The following is a 12,375-nucleotide window of genomic DNA, read 5'->3' as shown; positions in this document are numbered from 1 at the left end:
TTTTGATCTATGAAAAAAACCTGGCCCCCGTTACTAATTATAGAACATATAGGGTCAGACAGCAGTTTTGCACATATATCTCCAAAATTGTCAGGTTTAGCCAGACCAGGTAAAAGTGTTCAGCATTAAAATACCTTCTCAGAAACTACTGGACTGAAATTTTATCTATTGAGGAAATTTGGTTGCTTTTAGCAATGAATAAATTGTAGCTTATCAAGCAAGGTGAGTGATTCAGGCTTATAGAGCCTCTAGTGTTCTTATCTGATTTACTACAGAATTAAGACAAAACCGTTTTATATCCATTTATTTATTTTTAATACATTTTAAGACATTAACATGTGTAACAATAATCTCTTTAATATTATAACAACCGTTGACAACGACAAGACAATGTGTAAACAAAAATTTACAACATTTCTAAAAATAACCCCACCACAATAAAAATGGACACACAACATTTTAACATTTGATCTAAAATGACAAATATCACTAATTGAATCACCTGTTCTTTGTTTTGTTTACAACAATACTATAACATTAACTTAACTGTAAATAAAGTGTATTATGTATAGCATGTAAGATATTCATAAAGTTTCTAACTACTAAAAACACAGGGAATCAGTTTTCTCATGATTTTAACTGGGAACACTAGCTATGATTTGGTTATCTCCCCTTAAAATCAGATTGATTGGTTATCTCCCTTTTAAAGCACTGATTGTGCATTTCTATAACCTGAATCTTATTACATACAATAGATAAATTCCTACAAAAGGAAACTAAACCCAAGAATAGAATACTTCCTAGGGGACTTAATTTGAATTTAAAAAACTTCAACAACCTCATTTAATATTCAGTTTTTTTTTAATCTGTGAATTCCCTTAGGTTTAAATATTTTATGGACCATGTGTAAAACTATAAGTAAGTTTAACGCAGACTCATTATACAGTTTCTGCACCAAACAACATTTTACCAGGATTTATAATGCTTAATATTATGTATGCAAAAACTAAAGCATCAGTCTCAAATGAATCGTATTACTACTACAATACATGTGTGAATTAAACCACTACTTCCAAAAATTATGGAATGGCAATGATTTTGGCTTCGTTTATCTACATAAAATGTAATAAATATTACTAATAAAAACAATTATCACATTAAAATCATATCAATTCTTTTGCAAAGAAGGAACCCAACTATAGTAATGAGTATTCCTGTAAAATACTTTTCTTTTTTGTGTTGAAGAACGTAATGTAACTATTTAAGTAGATCCTATCCAATACTTATAGAGATTTTCTTCATTTTTCTCCAAGATGACCTTGAATGAATATACTGTGAAGTTTCAATATAAAAAAAACATATGCCAACAAACTTAATTTGAGAAAATTGTGCCTGAAAGAAGGCAATTTAAAAAAAAACAACATTTTATGAAGATTCTGAAGGTAATTTTCATTATTTTAAAAACTATTAAAAACTGATAGATGAAATTTCTTAAAAGATTTGTATAAAGAAAGTTTCTGACATTCTTTCATATTCAAAGGAGAGAAAATTAGGGGTCATATAATTTATTTTCTTTTAATATTAAAAAAAAAAACATTCTACAGAACAGTTTCCCACCAATTATCTCCCCTAGAAGGATTACCACACATAGTTTAATGCACAAATGATTTTAAGATATTTTTTTCACTTCATTTCAAACATTATTTTTTCAATGGAAAAGTCTGTATGATTTTGCAAGAAAAGAATGCTCTTTGTAATAGGTATGATCTACCTATCTTAAAGTTTCCCAGGAGATAAAACTGTTCCATCGTGTGACATAAAAAAGTAAGGTAGATAACTCCCACATCATAGCAAATTGCACAAGCTGTCATACAAAATTGACAAAAACCCTTTAAAAAGGATGAATATACTCAGTTGAGTTACGTTAAAATCCTCTGAAAACTAACTTTTTATTCCAAACTTTAAAACTATATCAAATGCAGATCTTAATATTTGAAAATGACGAATCTGGGTCTCGCACTAGGTATGATCTACCAAAAACATTGTTGCCATACATTAATTTGTATCTTATGAATATTTTGGGACTGCATTTTTACATTTTTAGAATACTGTGGAAGAAAAAGTGTAGTTTTAAGTTCATGTATTATAATATACAAATTTATTATAATCTAGAATCCAACTGTTGAAGCAAAACAAAAAAAAAAAACAAAAAAAAACAAAAAAAAAAAACAGGTCAGGGCAAAATCAACCACAAATAATTTTCAGTTTGGAGACAACACTAATTGTAATGTTCACAAAATACATTAAATCATGTTTTTAATTGAAGCGGCTAAGTAATAATCACAAAGTAACTAAAAACTGTCATTTGAAAACATTCAAAAATTTAAATAATACATGTACATGTATTGTAATAGGACAATGAAATATATTGTCAAAATAATTACACAACCTAAAGAATAGCTTTGTGTCATATTCAAGATGAAGTTGATAAAAATGCATATACTATATACTATTTTTGTAGATTTATACTTCTGGTCAAGAAACTGAGATCATATTGCACCAAAATATAATAAGATAAACAGCATGGTAATATATACAAACATGATAACAGGCATTTACAGTATACATTGTAGTTTGCTTACAAATATAGGGAATGAAAAAAAACAGGAATGTATATAAAAAAGGGTAGTATTCTTGTTTATATAAAGTTTTAACATTTTAATTGCTACATGTACTCAAAAAACAACATATACATGTACCACTTTAAATTCAGTCGGTAACTTGCTTTCTGAGAATAAAATATCGTTTGAAAATTCCACACATTCAGGATGTTATCTATAACATTAATTGTAAAAAAAAAAGAATCAACACTCGAGCCAAAAATTTTCCATGCAGCACACAAAAGTACAAAATTACTAAAATCATCAAAATCTATAGAACAGTATAGATGTATTTGTCCTATGAGATAAGTCTATCATAACCAGCCCCTGAATAAACTGGAATAAAATAAAAAAAAACTTTTTTATGTATAATTTTCAATACAATTAGTAAATATGCCTAAACTAAATGATACATTCGTCCAAATGGGGTTCAGTTTAGACAGGTTTTATTTTCAGTGTAACCTGTCTAAACCAAACCCCTTCTGGATTGTTGAATTTGTTTTTGTTTGAATTCACTTTAGACAGGTGTTTGTTTCATGTACAGTCATTCACTAATACTCTAAAAACATTGTTTATGAAAAATCCAAAAAAAATAAAAGACATCCACAACAAAACTTTAAACTACTTGACTAAATATTTGTGAATCGGGAAAAAAAAGAAAAAAAGACGAGCAATGTTCAGAAAATGGCACAAAAGCCACTATATCCACTTTTTAAGATATTTTCCTTTTGAGGTTAAGGCTGTTGACTACAAAACTAATAGAGGAAGAAGCCCTCATAATGGTAATAAATGTGAATTTGACCTTTGACCAAGAAGGATAATACAAAGCAAGGGTCTTTTTTAGTTTTTTTTATCTTTGACAAAGAGAGATGGGATAATTGTAATTGTAATCATTAATCAGCTGTAATTGATTACATTTCTTCAATTAATCATTGTAATCATTAATTAGCCAAAAATCTAATTTAATTTAATCAATTACTTTTAAAAATACCCTGTAATTCTGATTACTTTATGATTACATTATGATTACAATGGAAATATTAATGCCTCAAATGGTTACCATGGATATAAATGCATTATGTCTACAACAAAAAAAGAGTAAAATGACTGTTAATCATTCAATTCTCCTTTGTGTAAATTTACACAACAAGTAAAATCAAATATAATTATTCAAATGAAAAAATCAAAAGATCCTTTACAATTGTTTAAATGAATTCGATATGAAGTACAAAAGTAAAACCTAAGGGTATATTACATTTTATCCCCTCATTGCAAATGCCCTTCACTAAAAACTGATCGACTGCCAACATTTCAAAGATTTACGATAATTAAGTGCAATGGTTCTGAAAAAAAACCAAATTATCATATTGAACTTATATATATTTCATAGATCTACATGTATGTTGTTAATAAATTGGTGAAGGTTGATGTACTACTATACTTTAAAAAAATAATATCACTTGTTAAATTCAAAGAATTTGGGGCCTTATGAAAAATACAAATAACAAACAAAATGTAACTCATGATCCAAACCTTTCAATTAATTCATAGTTATTTGCAAATTCACTGTGATCAGATGTAATCATGATTACTTGCCAATGTAATCATTAATTTAATCAATCACAATAAGAAATGTTGTAATCATTAATTTAATTCAATCATACATTTGACAAAGTAATTGCAATTTAATCAATTACATTCTAAGCAATCACACCTATCATTGTTGACAACAGTCTGAAAAATAAATCCTACTTGATATAAAAATGTTGAAGGCATTATTATTATTATTAAAAATATCACTATATTAAACTTCCTCCTCTCAGGTTACACCTGTCTCACATTATTGCATCCAATATAAGAAAATCCAGAGTTTGAAACTTAAAAGTAACACTGATCATGATGGAAAGAGGAAACAACACTATGTCTTGATCATAACCTTGTTGTTTATAAAACACCATTGACATTAAAAACAATAAACAGTGAATTCTGATAACAACAAATAACAGTTACTCATATATTCATAATGAAATAATAATGACACACATATACTACATATATTTCCTTAAAACAAGATCCCTCTTCTTGGTAGATAATATTGCACTAGTAAAGCTGTATGCACATGAGCACAAAACATGTACAGGAAAGTGATAATAACTTAAGGATTGCTATCTAGAATGCCCCCAAAAAGTGTCCATACAGAGGTAGGCTCAGGTATTCAACCTAAGTAAAGTAGTAAGTTATACAATTGAGTTTGTAACATTATCTAAAACTTAAAAAAAAAACAACAGGCAAATGTAGAAAAAATAGTTTAAAAAAAAAAAAAACAAAAGAACTTCTTTAGGATTTTCTTTTCTATAAGTAAAGGCACTTCATACCTTTTTCAATATTCATAAATGAAAAAAGTACATAGTCCTTCTTTAAAAAGCATTCAATAAAAGAAAATTAAGCATTTAAGTTACGGAAAGCAAAGTTCAGAAAACTTTCAACTGGCCTATTGAGATAAAAAAAAATTATTACTTTAAAAAAAACCTTCTCCGTTGACTCTCAAAGTCAACTTTTGCTTTTAGTTTTTCATAATTTAGAGTTATCTCCCATTTAAAAGAGTTGTCTATTAGTGTTTTTGTCTTTGTATTGAGAATTGATTCTGATGGCCTGTTTAGATTAACAAAGTATTGTATTTGTTCTTCATGAGCTAGTCTGTCCAATTCCTCCGAAACACTTGTATCAAAATAATGGAGCAAAACCCCTCTATATTATTTTTTAAGAAGTAGAGTAACATGGAGCTAGAACAAAAGTTTACTCCTCTCAATCATTTACATGGAACCGTTTGTAGAGGTAACTCTATGAATGATAGAAAACATCTATATGCCACCAGTAGGAGCTTTCTTCACATTTTCCAAGTAGAATCTAAATTTTTGAAAACTTATAATTACATGTACTATAAACACTTCTTCCAATACTGAAAATGGTGAGTACTCTAAATATCTGCTGAAAACGACTTTCTTATCACAGATTTTGTTTCTGAAGGAATGAAGAAGAAAACAGCTGCAGCTGCTGAAAAAATAAATGCTCCCCAGCCAAATCCATAGGTCCAGTCAAAATCCCAACGACGGACACCATCAAACACCATGATCTCTTCTTTAAATTTGACAGGGTAGATAATCAGCGCTAAAATATCTGACAGTGCTGAAGAAAAAGATTAAGGATAAGAACCAGAATGCAATATAGTATCAATTATTCCAGAAAACACTTTCTTTTTTTACTAGTTAGGTATATCCTTAAACGAAATTTAATATTTCTAGCAGAATTTGAATTTGTTGATAGAATAAATGAACCATAAATACCATGAAATTTGGAACCCTATGAAAAATTGTTCTTCCACAGTTTTATCTATATTCAAAAGTGTAACTGTATGATACTTACCAACACAAGCCATTATAACACCAGCTGATAGATACCACAGACGATTCTTCTGTCTTTGTGGTATTCTTAGTCCTAATAATCCACAAATAATACCAGCTATAGTCAGTAAAATGGATATCAGAACAAATGCTGCTGACACCTTGATCCATTCTGAAAATAAAATTAAGGGGTTCAAAGGTCAATTTGAAATACATTACAGAAAGAGACATACTGTGACTGATCATTGAAATGGTGGTATATCACTTTTAGAGTGGCAGTAAATTTTTAGTATTTGACGATATTTTTTATAATTTTTTTGCATGAAATTAAAGTAGCAAAGTTTACCACTCACAATACAAGAGAAAGAAACAAAAAGTATTTTATAGAAAAAACTGGTCATAAATTCTCTTCCTGCAATGCATAAAATACCTGCCATATGGGGTTAAACCACAATCAATCAATTAATGTTGACAAATTAGATAATCTAGTCCATGTATAATAATAAAATAGAATGCTGTAGTAAATGACTCAATCTTTAAATGACCAAAGTCTAGTACCAAAAAACCTTCTATTAAAAGGACTTTTGACCATGTAATCTATTACATAGTACACATACTTTGACCATGTAATCTATTACATAGTACACATACTTTGACCATGTAATCTATTACATAGTACACATACTTTGACTCAGTAGACACCAACCTTATTTTTTTTTAAATCTTTGACAGACTACTTTCGCTATTCACAAAACAGAAAACTTAATGTTTCTTTATAACACCAAAATTGCTTAAGTAATACATGAAACATGAAATAATTTCTGAATCAATCATAAAATTTAAGAAATATTAAAAATACCATATTCTAATGAATTGCAAGCTGCTTTTGTGCAAAGTGTCCATAACCCCCATCTAGACTTGTTGTCGTGGTCCTGGAATTTGACCTCAACCCATTCTTGTTCAGCAACAGCAACTATGAGCAGGAGTAATGTTATACCACTAAATATAACTGCTATCAGCTGTAAGAAAATATAATAAATAAAGAGCTGTGCTTTAAGCGCATGATATGGCTGTTGCCCATTTAATTAGTCCTTTTACTTTAATGAATTTATATGATCAACTAGAAATACTGTTAATCAAATACTCTCCCCCCCCACAAAAAAAGTAAATAAAAAATGCACAAAAAATTTGTTGGCAGTATCAAGGCTACCTCAAGTTTAAGTCTTTCTGTCCTGTTTTTTTTTACCCATACATTTCTAGCTTGTTCAAAACAAACTTCTCAGACAAGGTTACCAAGTAACTTTTATATTTATTCGTCGATCATTATAACAAATGGTACGTTTTCAACAACTTTTCAAAGAATAAATTTCCTTGGCCATTTCCGCCTTTTTTTAAAGAGTAATACTTCATAATAGGAAACGTAAAATTTGACATTTATGCAAATCGGTAATTGTACAAAAACTTGAAAATCCCCCTTTATTTAAGTAAAAAACTTCATAACACGGAAAACGAAAATCTGAAATTTATAAAAATCAAAAGAGAGCTTACGTCAATAGATATGAGCAATTCACCAAAGTTTCATAAAAGAAGGTGAAAGCGTTTTTGAGCTATTGTCCGAAAACTTGAAAATCCCCCTTTTTTAAGTAAAAAAATTCATAACACCGAAACGAAAAATACAAAATTCATAGAACTCGAAAGGGAGCTTACATTAATAAATATGAACAATTCACCAAAGTATCATAAAAGTTGGTGAAAGAGTTTTTGAGTTATTGTCCGAAGTGTTGATGACAGACGGATGGACAACGGTATACCATCCCATCTTACGTCCCATCTTAGACAGGCGTATAAAAATTATAACATTTTATGACAAAAATGTATGGTGTTTCAAATAGTGTGAAAGAGCTGTTGTTTTTTAATAGGGTAACAATTTTGTCACTTGTGGATAAATTTAAATTGCCAATGAAATGTAAATTTTTTTTCAAAAACTTATAAGCAGATCTCAATCCACAAATTCTAAACTCTATAAAATATTGAAATTTTGACAAACCATGAAAATTGACAACCATGAATACAGACCATTACTGTTTTATAAACTTCTTACATGTACATTTGTAGATGTGAAACCAAGCGTGTAGCTCTTAACATACTGTTATCAAAACCAAGCTGTAAACGTGGTCAGGGGGTATAAATGCTTCTGTTACAAATTAATAGCAAATTTTTCTCTTCTGCAAAGTATGGTAAAAAGTTTGCTTTTCTTAGACTACTTGACGTTTTAAACAAGAAACCTGCTGAAACAAGACTGTTCATATGTGTACGTAAGAAACGTGTCATGTGTCTGTTAACATATACATAGCATGTACATGTACTAGTATATTGTATGTGGTTTTGGTTCCATCACGTTTATTAGGCATATGTGCACCTGAACCACTTGTACCACCTACAAAATTTTGAACTTGACCTGTAAAGATTATCAGAACACAATAATTTTATGGTCCTCATCATGAACTCGTGGATTGTTACAATGTATCCATCTGCACCATGAGAACCGATTTGTTCAATGTGTCATAGTGTACTTTTCCTCTTTCATCTACCCCGGACTAGGATTTTTATGAGCAACTAGGAAAGCAGAGGATGCTTACCCTCCCGGTACACCTGGTCCATGCTCCCATTTTTTAGTGGAGTCCTAGTTGCTCAATTACTTTTGTTGCTTTGTACATATTATTTTTGTTATTTTGTGTCCTTTGTAGTGTGTGTCTGTTTTCCATGTCTGGTTTTTGTCCCTGGATTACATTCTTTTGATTTCCACTAGAATCTTGTTTACCTTGAATACTCTTTCCTTCACATGCTGTTTTAACATTCCCGCTTTTATGTTAACAATGACAGAATTCAGAGCTGATTTAAGCAATAAAACATTATATGCATTACTGTTATGCAAAATGAATTCCAATTATAACTTTTGCCACTTGAAACCAAGTGAAAACCTTTTGAAAAAAAGCAAAAATAGGCACAAAAATTTGGGCAGGTAGGGTTGGCGGAAACACGGGTAATTTGTTTAGGCTTCAGTGTTGATACATTTGTTGAAGACAGACATTGTTTATTCTGGCTGTAAGGACCTGTTAGTTGTCGATACACTTGTTGTAGACAGGCATTGTTTATCTTGGCTGCCAGGACCTGTCAGTTATCAGTAGTCCTTATCAATTGACAATAATTTGTTCACCCTTTCTCAATATTGTCAGCCAAATAAGTTACAAAAACTGGAGAAGCAAAATCTGTAATCTGCTTGGACAAATTATAGGCACCTAATGATAAAAGTTCTTGTTAAAAGGTTAAGATGTTTTATTTTTTGTTAAAAAAAACTTAGATGCATTCAATATTAAATAAATTATAAAGGTAACAAACTGTAGTGTACATGTGTATATTAAAAAATAAGGTGAATATAATTAAATTGATGAATATGACATTTTTAACACATTCTGATTTTCATCCTTTCCACAGGTTTCATGTGCTTGTTCACATTCAGGAGATGTTGGTCACTTATGTGTCTTTGAGTCATAACAGAACATGCAGAATAAGATGTGTTTTAACAAACAATGCTGGTCTGAACTAAATAAAACAATTCTAATGAATAAAGAAATGTGCGAATCTGAGTGTGTAACATGTAACTCTGACTAGTATGCACATGAAAGTCACATGTGTGATGGTTGATTGTTCCAAAGGCCATGTACATTTTTTTTGTATTTGATGAGCAAATTGTGCATTAGAAATTTAAGATATTTTGTCAATGTGATAGTTTTTTAATATGTTTAAACTGTGTTAATGTTAGAATATAATTATTAAAAAAACAATGATAAACACTTGTAAATTTAATGTTTAGATTTCATACCTTTTTTCTTGTCATTTAACTAGCATTTTAATAACATAATCCTACATGTACATGTGTATTTTAAGTGATAAAATTATATCACACATTTGAAGTCGAAGACCATAAAAGTGGTTATTTAAACTAAAGTTATGCAAATTATTTGTTCCGAAGTTGACTTTGTATGTTGATCGACAACGTTTCTGATAATACTGGAAGAGTACTCACCACACACCTTTATAATGTGATACTGTCTACTATATGTTGTCTAATTTGTAAAACTAAAATTGAGATACTGAGTCTCACAATGGCCACATACAAATACTTGAAATAGAAGGATACTGAACAATCAGCAAATTGTCATGCCGTACCTTGATAGGCCGAATTTTCACAACCTTTGTCTCCATAATGTGGCCCTAGCATCCATTAAATAGAGTCTTATTTTCACCGATTTGAGAGGAAATTGTCTTTCAACAGTCCTATCTGCATATTTACATATTTTTCTACCACCAGTTGTCGCCCCTTTATAACCAAGGTCAATTCGGTCCTTCAGATGAACGCCACTAAATTGCTTCAATTGCGGATTAAGTCAGAGCATGCCTAATACTTTAAGTAGATAGGTTTTTCTCAAAGGCAACATTGGACAACACATGCTGTAAAATTTTAAGATAAAAAAAGTTCACCGAACTTCATTTCAAGATCCTAATTATAGGCGATTTTTACATTTTAGGGAACTTCTTAATTTTTTTTAAAAAATGAACTGTTATATGATTTTATTATTTATTTCATCTTTTTTCTTGTAATATTTTTTTCTATAAAAAATCTATTTCTATAGAAAATTTTCCCGTTAATTACCCCTCCTATCATATGGGTGGCACAACTTGATTTTTCCCACTGAATTTTTCGGTTCAAATATAAAGTTTATACCATATGTATGTGTTTTTTTTTTCAAGTCGACAATGGATGGCTCAGAAAATGATTTTAGAGTTCCTTGACAAAGCAACCAAATCTCGCACAAAGTAAAGAGTTATCTCACTTTCCCAATGAATTCCAATGCTTTTTATGTCATGTGCCATCTTCGGCGCTGCAGATCTTTTTAGCATGGACACCCTCTTAACAGTTGTTTTTGTTAACTCGACAGTAGTTAACACGCCCTATTTCCATTGTTACCGCAAATAATTTGAATAAAGCATTGCTCACGAACCCAGGGTTGCTTAGAACTGTCAGCTTCGTGTATTCAAAGTGTAATGGAGAAGTATGGGACAGAGGCAGTTTTTGAGGTTATCAAACTTCCGAAATTTTGAGCAATTAAAGCAATGTGGACTCATTTAAAAGTAGAATCGTCTACTTTATTTGGAACATAGATCGGGACTAATATATAAATAAACCAGTAGACGCTAATTATATTAGCGTATGAGTAGAAAATTCTGGCTAGAATATGGATCAGTATAAGTTCCCCTGTAAACTTTTTATGACAAGTTTTCCCGTTTTTTATTATTTACAAAAGTGGTATCAATTAAAAAAAACAACAGTGGCCAATTGATTCATTAGACCCTTCCTTTAAGTTTTTTTTTAGTTTTCTTCTGCCATTTCAATTTTTATGTCCTACTCAGTGTTTATTTTGATTTACCATTTTATTACCAAACTTATATATAATGTTACAAGCGTTTACTTGAAGCTCTGCATTTATGGTAAATTTACAATGGCATTTATGCGTTGTAAATTTTTGGGTGTTTTTATTACCAGTCACCTCGATCTTTTCTAATACCAAGTATCCACAAATGCTTGAGAAGCAGAGATCAAGCATGGCTAAATTTTGAATACCAGTGGCAGAAAAAAACAATTTGTGAATTAAAAATTAATTGCAGCGAAGGCACTGCTATACAACAATGGTAAGATCGCAGTTATCTATTATTTGTATCCATTATTCAGACAGGTATAAACTTTTGTAAGGATGCTCACCATCAGCAAGTTATTTGTTGTATGCTTGTCTGTTCCCTTGTTAAAATCGATTAGCATACTTTGTACTTGTGTTTCGGAAATACTAAATCTTTCTCATTGCTTCTTTTACTTTTTCCATTAATCATTTTTTCGAAAGATATTTCATGCACGAGCTCGTCGAACAAAAGCTGCTTTAATTGTACTTATCCGACACAATGAGTCGGATTGTTATGTGCTAGCTCAGAGAAGGAAAAGCACGCAGGTAGGCATGTCATGACACTTGGACGCATTACTCTGACTCCGAGACTCTGGTGCAGAAGCAGTAGACTACCAATTACTCCGAGACTCTGGCGCAGAAGCAGTATACTACCAATTACTCCGAGACTCTGGTGCAGAAGCAGTAGACTACCAATTTTGGTCTTTTGTATCCACAAACTCGCGATCTCCAAAACTCGTTTAATTTGAGGGTTCAACATTAAATGCAGGGCACTGCTATCAAACAATGACACGAATC

General features: G+C 30.6%; 1 protein-coding gene across 1 annotated transcript; it reads right to left on the bottom strand.

Moving 5' to 3' along the window:
• Nucleotides 1-288: 288 nt before the first annotated feature.
• On the bottom strand, nucleotides 289-10,433 carry LOC148607872 (p53 apoptosis effector related to PMP-22-like). Its single transcript, XM_088545515.1, has 4 exons — nucleotides 10,292-10,433; nucleotides 6,921-7,080; nucleotides 6,084-6,233; nucleotides 289-5,846 (listed from the first exon to the last, which is right to left on the bottom strand). The coding sequence occupies exons 1-4, from the start codon at nucleotides 10,325-10,327 to the stop codon at nucleotides 5,638-5,640; spliced, it is 555 nt and encodes a 184-aa protein (XP_088401641.1). The 5' UTR covers nucleotides 10,328-10,433; the 3' UTR covers nucleotides 289-5,637.
• Between the last annotated feature and the right edge of the window lie 1,942 nt (nucleotides 10,434-12,375).

This window comes from Perna viridis, chromosome 9 (genome assembly GCF_037379345.1).
Source record: "Perna viridis isolate PV_CMFRI_1.1 ecotype Kerala chromosome 9, ASM3737934v1, whole genome shotgun sequence".
In the NCBI taxonomy this organism is placed as follows: Eukaryota; Metazoa; Mollusca; class Bivalvia; order Mytilida; family Mytilidae; genus Perna; species Perna viridis.
This window is presented reverse-complemented; position numbering and strand designations above follow the sequence as displayed.

Coding starts and splice junctions, on each gene's coding strand:
- LOC148607872 (XM_088545515.1), bottom strand. CDS start 10,327: ATGGAGACAAAGGTTGTGAAAATTCGGCCTATCAAG. Junction 6,234..6,920: donor TTGCAATTCATTAGAATATG/GTATTTTTAATA, acceptor TTTTATTTTCAG/AATGGATCAAGGTGTCAGCA. Junction 5,847..6,083: donor TGTTATAATGGCTTGTGTTG/GTAAGTATCATA, acceptor CTTTTTCTTCAG/CACTGTCAGATATTTTAGCG.